The 13,694-nt window shown below is 34.5% G+C and overlaps 1 protein-coding gene across 4 annotated transcripts in view; it reads right to left on the bottom strand.

Moving 5' to 3' along the window:
- CHD1 (chromodomain helicase DNA binding protein 1) overlaps window positions 1-13,694 on the bottom strand; it is a 79,961-nt gene that overhangs the window by 4,688 nt on the left and 61,579 nt on the right. For 3 of the 4 annotated variants that reach the window (XM_087429999.1, XM_087429998.1, XM_087430000.1), the window contains exons 30-34: window positions 12,963-13,091; window positions 12,239-12,502; window positions 11,729-11,869; window positions 6,294-6,472; window positions 189-285 (exon numbers count right to left, since the gene is read on the bottom strand). In XM_087429999.1, the coding sequence (XP_087286125.1) occupies window positions 189-285; window positions 6,294-6,472; window positions 11,729-11,869; window positions 12,239-12,502; window positions 12,963-13,091 (810 nt within the window). The remainder of the gene's footprint in view (window positions 1-188; window positions 286-6,293; window positions 6,473-11,728; window positions 11,870-12,238; window positions 12,503-12,962; window positions 13,092-13,694) is intronic. The other variant, XM_087430001.1, reaches the window with a different exon arrangement.

The raw sequence follows: 13,694 nt of genomic DNA, 5'->3' as shown, positions 1-13,694 counted from the left end.
TTTCTTGCTCACTAATTTTAGCTTTCTTCAGACGATCTTACCTGCAACAATTTTTAATGTGGTGCTCTAATGGTGATTTTCTATTTCTTTCATTCCTTCTACATTTATTAACTGAATTCATTTGTAAGGAAGAATGTCTCAGTTTTATTAATATAAATTAAAGGAAAAAATATGATGTGTTAATTTACCTGAGATTCCTGCCGTTTTTTAATTGCATGCTTATATAATTTATGTAATTTTCTTGCATCAAACTCAGTAAACTTAGATACAAAAATCCACAGGTTTCTAGAAGAAGAAAAGGCAAATTAGTCTGGTGGAAAATATTTCACTTTTTCATGGAACACCTTCCCTCCAGACAGAAACACACCTACACACATATGTGGTCCTCTATGGAACAAAGTCTAAGGAGATTATTTTTAGTATTTTTTAAAACTGCATGTATGGAAAAGACTCCAAATGAAAGTAAACGTTATTAAGTTTTACTTTTCTTCTAAATCCCTTCATTTTATAATGTCTGGAGTAAAAGGTAGTAATCAATCATAATTTGAAACTAAAGAGATATAAACTTACAAATCAGGAAGGGATTCCTATTGTGATTCAGATTAGATATAAAAGGAAGAAGCTAATTAAATAGTTTGAGTAAAGATACCATCAGATATTATGGATTAAGCCTATGAAAGGAGGATTCTAAATAACACATTAAAAAGCAATTGTCATTTTATAATTGTGATGTGATGGTCACGAGAATAACATACCAGACACTATAAACCAGGGAGGGCATGGTGTCTTGAGGCCTCTCTTCCCATGGCAGAGATTAGTAACTGATCATAATACTCTTTCATGCAAATGCAGACGCAGCCTATGAATCCTGCCCAATACAGCTTCCTCAGCAGCCACTGATAATCAGTGACAACTGAGCTGAAATCTATCTGCCATCATTGAAATAGTAATGGTTTCTATATATTTACATTTTTTTCTTAGACCACTAATTTTTCAGTAGGTATATTAAAGTATGATTTTGAATTTTGCTTATATGAACAGGGTAGAGAAATTACTAATTAGCCGATGATGGAGTTTAGTAGACTACCCAACATCAACACCTGTAATGAGTCAAGTAATAGATTTTTAAAAAATAATACACCTCTGTGTATGAATAATGGCTTCCCAAAAGAAAGCCATCTTCAAGTGACAGTGATGGAAGTAAGAAGGTCTAAGAAAGTGAAAACTCTTAACTAGACAGTAACTTGCATCTATTGCATATCACTACAAAGCATACATTAAGTTGCAAAGCTTTGAGTCAGATACTACCGATATCAGGTACTTTATACAGTTTTTGTATTTTCAAAGCTCTTTTCTATTATTTAATTCCACAAATAACCATCCTTTAGGTAGGCACAGTAAGTCTAACAGCCAATTTTTAAAATAAACAAACAAATGAGGTAATGAACCAAGTGACTTGCCTAAATTCATACAGATTTAAGTAAAGCCAGAATACAGGACTCCTAATTCTCTTTCCACTAAGATCAGTAATTCCTAGCCTTTTGATTTTGGATGTTGATATGCATGAACAGCTGCTTGCTAGTAAACCACTAAAAAATTGCTAAGTGTTAGTAAATTTTGGAATGCATAGTCTGTGAGTCATGCATTAATTACATAATTATCTCAGCTTATGTTCATAGAGAGATGGATATCTGGTGATTTTCTAGAAGAATTTTTATCAATGTTGTTAAGTCAAGTGCTTTCTTCCCTTTCTGTTTTACTAATTATAAATTACCATTAGTATTACCAATTTAGTTTGTGAGAGCTGTTTGCTTAACTGCAGCATATAACGATACATAGTCTTCATCAATATTTTGGCCTATAATTTTACAAACACTAGACTGTAAAAATGCATTGCAGTTTAAAAAGCAGTCACCCATACCCTTATATTTAATACACATATATATGTGCATCATACTCTCAAAATTTGCTTCTATAGTGATACTTCATAGCCTGTAAAATTGGGCTATTTAAATAAATGACAGCATATTATCAAGGCATATCAAGGTATCAAGACTAATATTATTATCAGGCTATTTTAAACTTATGGGACACTTTCATAATGCACATGCATAGATTATTTTGTTTCTTAATTTTTTAAAACATCATGAAAATGTTAAAATATTCACAAAGATGAAAGAATTTCACAATAATCACCAATGTACCTACTACTTAGATTCTATTATTAATATTTTACTGTGCTTGCTTTATCACATATCATTCCATACATCCATCCCTGTCAATTCATCTAATTTTTGTTTGATGCATTTCAAAGAAAAATGCAGATATTAGTATACCCCCTTAAATACTTCAGCATGCATATCATTAACTAGAGTCAATTACCTGTTTAGTTTTTTCTTTTAAAATAAAATTTACATACACTGAAATGCACAATTTTTAAGTTTATACTTGCTGAGGTTTGCAAATTAATATACTGTATAATGCAAATACATATCAAGAAAGTTCTGTTTTGTCTCCTTACAATGTCTAAGTTCTTTTACCAACAGAGTTTTAATAGACGATGGAGTAGGTAAAAAATGGTCCAAAAATTGAGAAATATTCTCTAGACTACACTACCACATGTAACCAATTATCAGTGAAATGAAAGAATGAAGAAATAGCTAATGCCAAGTCATCAAAGATAATTCTTCAAACAAATTCTAGAAAAGTTTGTTATCAGATAGCGGTTGGGAAAATTATGATTCAACAACTTCAATACTAAAAATATTACATAAAATCTTTGTAATTGATATCTAATTTAATTAGCCAAATTCTGTTATTACCTGGGGTTTGACATTAAACCAGCTTATTTTAAAATTAAAATGATGACTGTAATGTTCATTGGTTCTATTAGCATATGAAATAGTTGAACATTTATTAAAGATTAATGAATGTATTCTAGTTTTTATTTTGTTGTTACTATGACAGAAAGCTAGAAAGCATCAGCATATTTTTAAACTGTTAAGAAGACTGTGTTAGGGTAGTGGTCACCAGAAGACATAAATATACACTATAGGTATGATATTAACCTTGAAATAAAATTAAAAAGCAAACCTAGTTGAGAAAACTAATTGAATGATACCTGACTAAACTGAAAACCACAGCAGCTGAGAAAATTCATCTAGCCTTTAAGTGAATTTACAAACGATCTCTAACATACCTATATTCTACAGTTAACTCATAGGAGTAAAAGGCAGGAAATTAATAAACTGTCTTTTTGTTAATAATTAATTCCCTTTTAAAAATACTTCTTTTTCCCCAGAGAAATCTAGTCAGGAATTAGATTCTCATCCTAATTATATCACCTGCTGAACTGTGTGATCCTGGGCCAACGCCAGAGCCGGGACTAGTGGGGGCACTCCCACAAACCTAAGGGTGAGCGCCTCTTTCAAGTTACTGCCCTAGGAGCCTCCTCTGCCATACTCCAGTCCCAGCCCTATAAAGCTGTTCACTTGAGTCCATTTTTGCTTCCGTAAAATGGAAGTAATAACTGTTCAGATTTCCTAAATATAACACTGTTAAAAGGATCAGTTAGAATAAGGCATATGAAAATACTTTGATAGACAAATAAAACACAAATACACATTATATTATTATGGTTATCCCTTGATTGCAAGCAATTTTTAAATAAAAACTAGTGTTGCATTTCCACACCAAATATTCATTTGGTCAATACATATGTATAAAAAACCTCTATGAGGGGCCAGCCCGGTGGTGCAAGCGGTTAAGTGTGAGCACTCCGCTGCGGCAGCCCGGGGTTTGCCGGTTCGGATCCCGGGTGTGCACTGACGCACCGCTTGTTAAGCCATGCTGTGGCGGCGTCACATATAAAGTAGAGGAAGATGGGCAGGGATGTTAGCCCAGGGCCAGTCTTCCTCAGCAAAAAAGAGGAGGATTGGCATTGGATGTTAGCTCAGGGCTGGTCCTCCTCACAAAAAAAAAAAAAAAAAAAAAAACCTCTATGAGAGAAATAAATAAATAAAACAGATAATTATGGTTACTCTAAAAACCTGCTTAACATCAACTGCTCTACGATTACGGGTCAAGTCCTTGTCTTTATAATTACAGGTAAAGTCTGTATCTTCTTTCATTTTGTAGAATCAGTAACTGCAGCTATGTTCTTGGGAAGGGATTGGGGAGGACGGGGAGGGGTCAGCAGCTCAGTGATAGGTTTTAACACAAGGGACTCTTCCTTGCTTCTACATTTTTCCCCAATCTTTCTCCAAGATAGCAACTCAGACCAGAATAAAAGCTAAAATATTTTTCAATTGGGGTCTCTCTGTTCTCCCTTTCCTTTTAGGGGAATCTGATATAACCAGAGACAGCGGCAGCAAGAATAAGCACCAAGGAATATGAAGTCAAAGTATATGAGAACCAAATGGGGGAAAAATAAAAAGGTAATCTGCCCAACTGGGTAAAAAGAGGGATCAAACTTTTGCAGATAAAGACAAACACCAAGAAATAAGTCTCCTCGCTATCAGTCTCTTTTCTTCTAGAGGTTTTTTCCTTCCTTTCCTAGTAACAAACTAAATCTGAAATAACATCTATTTGTATTAATCACTACATAATTTCGGTAAGATGTTGTTTATTTCTAATCTAGAAAGCAAGTAAAATAAATTTTCTGCCTTCTTCACATCCTCAAAAATCTAAACTCTAATTACAGGGTTTTTAAAACTGGTATGTAGTATACAATTAAATATTTTCAGATAGAAACAAGCTCTTCTACACTAAAAAGTAGAAAAGAATTTTCATATAATCCTTCAAATTGAGCTTAAGAACATTCACTGCATTGCCTTTATTTTCCTAATTTTATCACAGAGAAGCAACAATCAAGAATATGTTTGGGAGCCACTGATAGAGAAAATTTAACTTTGGATCTTGAATATAAGAACAGAGAATTTGGCTACATTCCCACTTAAGCCTAATATATAAAACTGAACTCCACTGTATTCCTGTCTATGGTAACATGCTTTGGGGATCATCGTATGAGTTGAAAGAGCTTGAGAAGGATGGAATAATTCTGTTTTATGATATTTAAGGAAAGCATTAAAGCTCCAGTATATACACTCCAACTATAAACAAAAGATTAAGCCAGACACTATGAATTTGGTACTTTAGGATTACTCCCTCTCATTCCTCATAATATATCTTATCATTATCATTCAATAATTGAAAAATATGTAGTGCCCTACAGTTTATAAAGGGCTTCAAGCATAGATGTTATCATTTTACAGACGATAATACTGGGGGCCTCAGAGATATTGGTAAGTACTCAAGGCCACAAAGCCAAAAATTAGCCAAGATGAGGACTGAGCACGTCTTCTGATGCCAACTCCAGTGATCACTCGGTGGCATTACAGGCACATGACTTCAGGCTATTACTGTCCATGCATGGCTTCAGTTTCTTAAGACATGACAGATCAGTTTCACTTGTTTTCAAAAGCTTGGTGATCATGATCAACTTCCTATCTCCTCTCTCTAAAATGGGTCCTGGTTGAGTTTAAGGAGAAAGGGGACAAGACAGAAATTTTTTTTTTTTTTTTTTTTACTTTAGTGTAATTATCATCACTCCTCCAGAAATATGTCTGTAACAGTTCTTTGTTTTGATGTGTAGCTGCACTGCATATAGCCAAGAAATCAGCAGACTAATAAAGTGATATCAATGACTGGTTTATTCTCATATTTTACTACCTTGTCTAGTAGTATGGCTTAACACTGATCTGGATCTGGTAATCGTCAAGTGATTTGTATAATATTATAGCAGCTCAGATTTACAATTTTAAGAACACCTGGGTTGCTGCTGTATCACAGGGGAAAACAAGTCTGCATTTTACAATGCTTGAGGATACTAATTTTTACAACGTTTTATATTCATACCCAGAAGATGAATTGCTAAATTTACGTAACAATAAATTTGTTTAACACAATTTCTAAAGATATTACTGAGAATAATTTGATGAACTGAGGAGATTTTTACAAATAAAGCGCAATCTGCATTTTAATAAAACAGCTTTCACTGTTTATGTAAAGGCTGAGATGCCACCTGTGGTTTATCTTGTTGCAAAACTAAGCAATCACTCATGAATAAAAAGCTTTCAAGTTAAAAAATGAAAAAAATCATCCTAAGGTTACCTCTTTAAACATTATTTTGTTGCCTAAACTTCCGAGTAGAAAAATAAATTGAAATACAAGAGATAAATACAGATGGTTACATAATTACAAACTTAACCCTTCCTGAAAGGTACATCACTCACTTTCTCCACTGCTTGATTTGATCAGGATTCGTGTACTCTTTCAGACATTCCGTGATATGGTCTCCAATTTTTATTAAACACTGTCTAGTATGCTCCAGTTGTTCTCTTTCTGAAAGGCCTTTCTCAGGCCTATCAAGCTGTTTCAAAGCTGCTTTGACAGGTCTCATTCTTTCTTTACACTTTAAAACAGGAAAATAAGAAAATAAATACATATTAAAAACATGAATCACAGAGATCTACTTCTTTCAATGATATTTATGTGAGTAAAATACAGCATTGTTTGATGCTAAAATACACATTAAATCTCACCTCAGAGCTTGAAAATATCAGTGTTTTTTTTCCCTCACATTTTTTGCAGAAAGCAAGGCTTTCCACTATCATTTAAAATTCGTCTTTTGTAAGTAAAAGCTTTGGATTTTACTCAGCTTCTGAATGAATTTTTACTTTTTATGATTTTTACTTTTCTAAATTTTTACTTTTTACACTGTAGCACACCATTCTAAGCAGTCTTAAACACACGATATTAAAGATAATGAAATATTTCGTAGTATAACAATATCCTACATTCACTATAATATAGGATAAAATGTAAAAAAATAAGAATCTTTTTTTTAAATTTTTTGTTTATTGCAGTAACATTGGTTTATAACTTTGTATAAATTTCAGGTGTACATCATTATACTTCTATTTATCCATAGATTACATCATATAATAAAATATACCAGCAAAGCTATTAAAATCAATATAGCTACAAGTATAAATTGTCTATTTGAAAACCTTTGGGACAAAACAAAGCAGCTAATGACAAATTTTGCTACCATCATATTTTGGGTGGTCAGGGAAGCAGGGGCAGTTGATAGAAACAGACTTTTTCTTGGCCTACATATCGCTGGCATGCTAATAAAAGGACGACATATCAAAAATCGTATAATTCGTATCAAGTCCAATTTGTGTAATAAAAATTGTAACTTTACAACAAAACCAGAATAAAAATATTATTTAAAAAGCAAATTGTAGATAAATTTTATTTATGTACATAAATGCAAAAACAAATTTAAAATTAACAATAATTATATACAAGAGGAGCAAGTTGGGTTAGTTCCAGGAATGTAAGGAAGGATCAACTACAGACAATATATTTAGTTGATCCAACACTATTTATTTAAAAAAAGAAATCCTCACATTACTGCTGTGAAGGGCTGCTCCTGCTATAAATTAAGTATGACTGGATTTGTTGCTGGGTACTTTATTCTGTTTTATTGACCTATTTGTCGAAATCAGTTGGGAAGTTTTCCATCTTTTGTCAGGAATAATTTAAGTAACACTGGAATTATGTATTCTTTAGTTAAAATTAGAACTCAGCCAGGCTTGATGTCTTTTTTAAAAATGGAAAATCTTTAATTTCCTTTCTAATTTTTAGCATTATTCATTTCTGTTCTCTACATTTTTTGTTTCTTGTTCAATTTTGGTAAGTTTATATTCTGATAGAAAATGATTTATTCAACATATGTAAGTTGAGTGCATACTAGTTCTAGGCATTGTTCTAGACCCTGCCTTTATGGAACCTGTACCCCAGCAAAAGAAGAGAACCAAAAAGTAGGACTTAGTGTTAGATGGTGACAACTGTGATAAAGAAAAGTAAAGCAAGAAAGAGCAGGGAGCTTTCTACTTGAAGATTTCAGAGACGGTGATGTTTTAGCAGACATCTAAAGAAAATGAACAAGTAAGCCATTTTGAGCAGAGGGAAGAACAAGTACAAATGTCCAGTGTGGCTGGAACCAAGTGAGTGAAGGAAGTAGCAGGAGATGATGCGAGTAAATCAGGTACTGTATCGTTTAGGTTATTGCTATGAATCTTTTCTCCTGAATGAGAGGGAAAGCTATTCGAGGGTTTTAAGCAGAAAATTAACATGGGGTGACTTGATTCCCCCATAACAGTCATTATCACTGTGGTTGCTGTGTGGAGTACAAACTGAGGTATGAAAAGCATACAAGGTGAGATGGGAAGGGTGGAAGTAGTGAGAACAGCTATGAAGCTAGTGAAATAATCCGGGAAAGAAATGGTTGTGGCTTGAACAGTGTAGTACAGCCAATTTAGTTTGCTCAATGAGTGAATGCAGTTGGAGGAAAAAGAGAGGAACGGAGGACTAAAATCTACACTAAGGCCAAGGCCTGAAGATGGGTACAGGAGCAACGATAATATTTATAAAGCACTTATTAGGTACCAGAGGTTACGCATTGCTTTAAATGCACCTCATTTGATTCTGACAATAGACCTTTGCAATACTATTTACTCTCTTTTATATAAGAAGAAATTGAGGGGCCAGCCCCGTGGCTTAGTGGTTAAGTGCATGTGCTCTGCTGCTGGCGGCCCAGGTTCGGATCCCAGGCGCACACCGACGCACCGCTTCTCCGGCCATGCTGAGGCTGCGTCCCACGTACAGCAACTAGAAGGATGTGCAACTATGACATACAACTATCTACTGGGGCTTTGGGGGAGAAAAAAAAAAAAAAGGAGGAGGATTGGCAATAGATGTTAGCTCAGAGCCGGTCTTCCTCAGCAAAAAGAGGAGGATTAGCATGGATGTTAGCTCAGGGCTGATCTTCCTCGCAAAAAAAAAAAAGAAAAAAGAAAGAAAGAAATTGAAGCTTAGAATGAAATGACATCTGTCAAACCCAGGTCTGTCCTCAAACTCTGCACTCTTTCTTGACTGCTAAATTATACTGATATTTAGAAAGACAAATCAATAAGACATAAGGAAAATCAAGAGCTGTCAAATGAAGCAAAGACGTCAGGAAAATGAAGACTGAGAAAAGGTCACTGAATTTCTTAACAATCAGAACTATTCCCAAGTAAACTTTACATAGCAGTAAAATCCTAATCATGCAAGCTCAGAAAGTCTGGCTCTAGAGTCCATGTTTAAACCCATTCCATTCTTCCTCTCCATAATACAAGAGATTTTAAGATCATTTATGAAGGTTAATGGAGAAGAAAGTCATGCACTGGAGACAACTTGAAATTTTCCATTTCAGCAGTTACATGAACAAGTCAGAGGCTAAGCAGGAAATGTGGGCAAAGAAAAGAAGCAAGAGGTGCAATTTAACCTAACTCAGTAATGGAGCGGGTAAAGTAGGGGGAGCAGTTCAAGCAGAAGCACACCATCACCTCCCCCACTTCCACCCCAAACAGAGGGGATAAAAAAATCAATACAAAATGGATAGAAAGTCTAGATTAATACCTAGGTCACAAACAGAAAAGTTAGCCTTAACAATTTGCTAAGGAATCCTGCTTGTGAAGCTGGAGAAGAGATAAAAATGACAGTCCAGAGATAAGGTACATGTTTGAGTAAATAAGACGAAAGGCAGGAGCAGGAGCAGCTTGCTTTGAATGTCCCCAATATTCTTAAGGATTGAAGGGATGCCAACAGGTAAAAGTGAGGAGGACAAGAAAATTGTGGTAGGAACTCTTATATTTAAAGAGCATGAGGGCCAGCCCCATGGCTTAGCGGTTAAGTGCGTGCGCTCTGCTGCTGGCGGCCCGGGTTCGGATCCCGGGCGTGCACCGACGCACCGCTTCTCTGGCCATGCTGAGGTCGCGTCCCACATACACCAACTAGAAGGATGTGCAGCTACGACATACAACTATCTACTGGGGCTTTGGGGGAAAAAATAATAATAATAAAATTATAAAAATTAAAAAAAAATAAAATAAAATAAAGAGCATGAAAAATATCTGAAGCTATATTAGCGTATGTCACGGAATCGGTAGGAAATGAATAAACGGGTTCATTAATCAATATTGTCTAGACAGCGTACAAAATAGGAAAAAATGGGACAAGAAGGTGAGCTGGGGATCTAGAATGGCATAGTAGGTCAAGCAAACGTAATTTAGAAGGCAAAAATTTCCATCTTTCAAGTATAGCATTTGATTAATACCAGTGATAAAACTGACTTAAGATTACATCCAAGTCTAACAAGTGACAGAAGGATGTTAACAGCTCCAAACAGTGTAAAAGATTCAGATTCTAAAAATCCCTAAAGGAGAAATATTCTTATATGAATATGTATTTAAATATTTGTGCATTCTATAACTGTATATCAATGATACATTTATATATCAGACTATAAAATTTTCCCTTCAATTGCTACCTATAATTATATATTTCCTATTCAAGCTCTGATAATTCATGTCTGTCTCACATCATTCAGTCTTTTTTCTCTCAAATTATTACTCCTTCCTGATTTTGCTCTACATCTGGACTGCTAGTCATCTATCAATCTGTTGGCATGTCTGAATTCAGTAACAACATCCACAACTGCCACCAATTTTTTGAGCACAGCACTGTTCTGAAAACTCTACATGTATCAACTCATTTAATCTCATACTTACTTTCCTACTAGTAGCACTCTGGCTCCAGAGCCAGTACGCTCAACCTCTATACACGCTGCTTTCCCACACCGCAACCTCACTATAAAGTTTTCCTCAATTTATATCACAATTCATTTCACAGTTGAGACCACTTTGGGTTCCTGATTATATCCAGTCAATAAACCCTTTGGAAAAAGGTCTAGATTCTCTCTTACTCTGATGAACATAAAAGCACAGCAGCACGTAAAAACCAGTATATTTTAGACGAGTGTTATGCAAAGTGTGGTCTATGAACCTATACTACTACACAAAAGGACAGTACACAAATTTTAGAAATCTTTATATCAGTTTGACAGTGTAAATTTTATGTCTACTGAATCTAGTAATAAAACATCAGGGCTTATATTCCGTATATTTTTTTTTCTTATTTTCACTTTTCTAGTAAAACATTTTCACTTTTCGTTTTTATTGTATTTTCTAAAAAGACTGGTCTGTAAAAGACTGGAAAAGAAGCTAGTCCTTCACTGTAGATAAGAAGCAGTGTTATATAGATAGTAGGTTCAGGAATTGAAAAGTTTAAAATTCTAAAGTTGCAAGAAAAAAAGTTCACTCTAAGTATTCCCTAAATGCCTCTCCTTAAAATCTTTAAGAAGTTTTTTCAAGTTGATTCTCAATTTAAGAATACTCTTCAAAATTTAAATCTATTGCTTCTATTAATCTGAACTGCAGTTCTAGCAAATTCAAATACATTTCTAAATTAAAAGCTCTAAAAGATGAAATTGCAATTTAAACAATATGTTATATGAATTTAATAACCAGGGCTGGCCCCGTGGCTTAACGGTTAAGTGCGTGTGCTCCACTACCGGCAGCCCGGGTTCGGATCCCAGGGGCGCACCACCGCACTGCTTGTCTGGCCATGCTGAGGCCACATCCCACATACAGCAACTAGAAGGATGTGCAGCTGTGACATACAACTATCTACTGGGGCTTTGAGGGGAAAAATAAATAAATAAATTTAAAAAAAAAAAAAAAAAAAGAATTTAATAACCAGAGAGTCTACCACTTACAATGCTGAATGTCTTCTGGTCCAGCTCTTCAGATTCTTCAGATATGGGAACTGGCTCACCACTTGCAGTGATATGAACTGGAGCATCCGATATTGAAGATTTCTTGGATCTTTCCTTGCTATCAGACTTGGATTCATTCAACTGAAGAAAAAATAAAATAAAACAAAAACCCAACAACAACAATGGCAAAATGATTAACACCTCCATAAGACAAATGCTATCTCATTTTATTCTATAATTGTTTATTCACATTTAATATTCTTATCTATTTTATCTTTCTCCCAATTTTATTGGGGGAAACCAAAAATAAAGCTACTCTATAATGTTACTCTCTAGGTAAGGAATTTAAAAAAGCATTCAAATCTGTTTTTCTCCTCTATTGGATACCCACGTGTATTTTTAAAGAACTCACTTATTGAGACTAATTTGGGCTGATAGGCAATTTATTCTCCTAAAATGTAAATATACTGATCGTGTCACTTTCTAAATTTTACATTACAATTTGCATACCTTTTCTTCCTTTATGTCTTTTTCTTTCTGCATAGCTTCTTTTACTTTGTTTTCTCTTTTTTCTTTAAAATCTTTTTCCTTTATATCTTTCTTATCCTCTTTTTCTTTTATCTCCCTTTTAAGTTCTCTTTTATTCTCCTTTTCTTTTGCTTCCCTCTTTTCTTCTGGTTCCTTCTTTATACAAACATCTGGCTCAGGTTTTTCTTCACTGTCTCTTTCTGTTTTAATTTTTTTATTTGGATGTTTCACAGAAGTGATCTCATCCTGGAAAGTGCAAGTATGGCCAATGTATTACTAACCAAATCTTGACAAAGACTAACTTCTTTTCTTGGCATGACTATGGATTGCATGTATGTGGATTCTGAAAGAAATAACCCAGAATCCCACTATTAATGATACATGCAACGTTTATCTTCCTATAAAAACTAAGGTAAGCCAGTCCCATTCAAAATTCATAATAAAATTAAAGGAGACAACCTCATGTGAATGGCAAATGTTTGAAAAGGAAGGACCTTTGCTCTCTCTCTCTAGTGATATATAATATTCTATTGGATGAGTAGAACTCTGCTCTGTAAATGAGGCTACGTAATGAACTATAGAAAAGAACTTCAGTTATCTAAAAGTAAAATTTCAAGCCTTAGTTCAAATTTCAAATGTAAAGTATACTAAAACATGCCATGTCCCTTTCTATGTAACAGGCTGCTTTTCTAAAACACATTCTTACCTTATCGTCATCATCATCAGACTTTTCTGAGGGCAAAGGAGAAGAATCACTCTTTACTTCATCCTTCACTTTTATAGACTTCATTGCTTTATTCTTCTTAGCTCTTGCTTTTCTTCTCTTTGAACCTCCCTAAAAATAATTATTTTTATTCTAACCAACTCCACAGATTCCTTAAAAAAAAAAAACTTGTTTTTTTTCAGGCTAAGATTCACCCTGAGCTGACAACCGCTGCCACTCTTCCTCTTTTTGCACGTGAGCCGCCACCACAGCATGGCCACTGACAGATGAATGGTGTAGGTCTGCACCCAGGAACCAAACCAGGGCCGCTGAAGCGAAGCGCATTGAACTTAACCACTAGGCCACTGAGGCTGGCCAAGCCCCCCAAAAAACTTCTTAAATATTAAATCTAAAAAGCTAAAAGAACACACATTCCCACCCAATCCTTAGTCTGTTGGTAATAAGCTACACCAGTCTTAAGTCAACAAAAGCAATATAAGTTAATGAATCCAATACATATTAATGTGAATAATAAATACTAACCCAACTATAATTAATTATTCCTTTAAAAAATGATTAGAAAGAAGTAGAAGTAGAGAGAAACAGAAGGAGGGTTTTTCACCTTCCTAAATTATTATCTTTAACTAAATTTGATGCTACCAGAGATAGCATTAGAAATTATTTTTAATGCTACACAGGCAGTTACTGACATTGTGGTCATGGGTAAACTTTTAC

The sequence above is a fragment of the Ceratotherium simum genome, chromosome 4 (genome assembly GCF_057802395.1).
Source record: "Ceratotherium simum simum isolate JZ-2026a chromosome 4, ASM5780239v1, whole genome shotgun sequence".
NCBI classification, from domain to species: domain Eukaryota; kingdom Metazoa; phylum Chordata; class Mammalia; order Perissodactyla; family Rhinocerotidae; genus Ceratotherium; species Ceratotherium simum.
The sequence above is the reverse complement of the archived record's forward strand: the minus strand, read 5'-3'. Positions and strand labels throughout refer to the sequence as shown.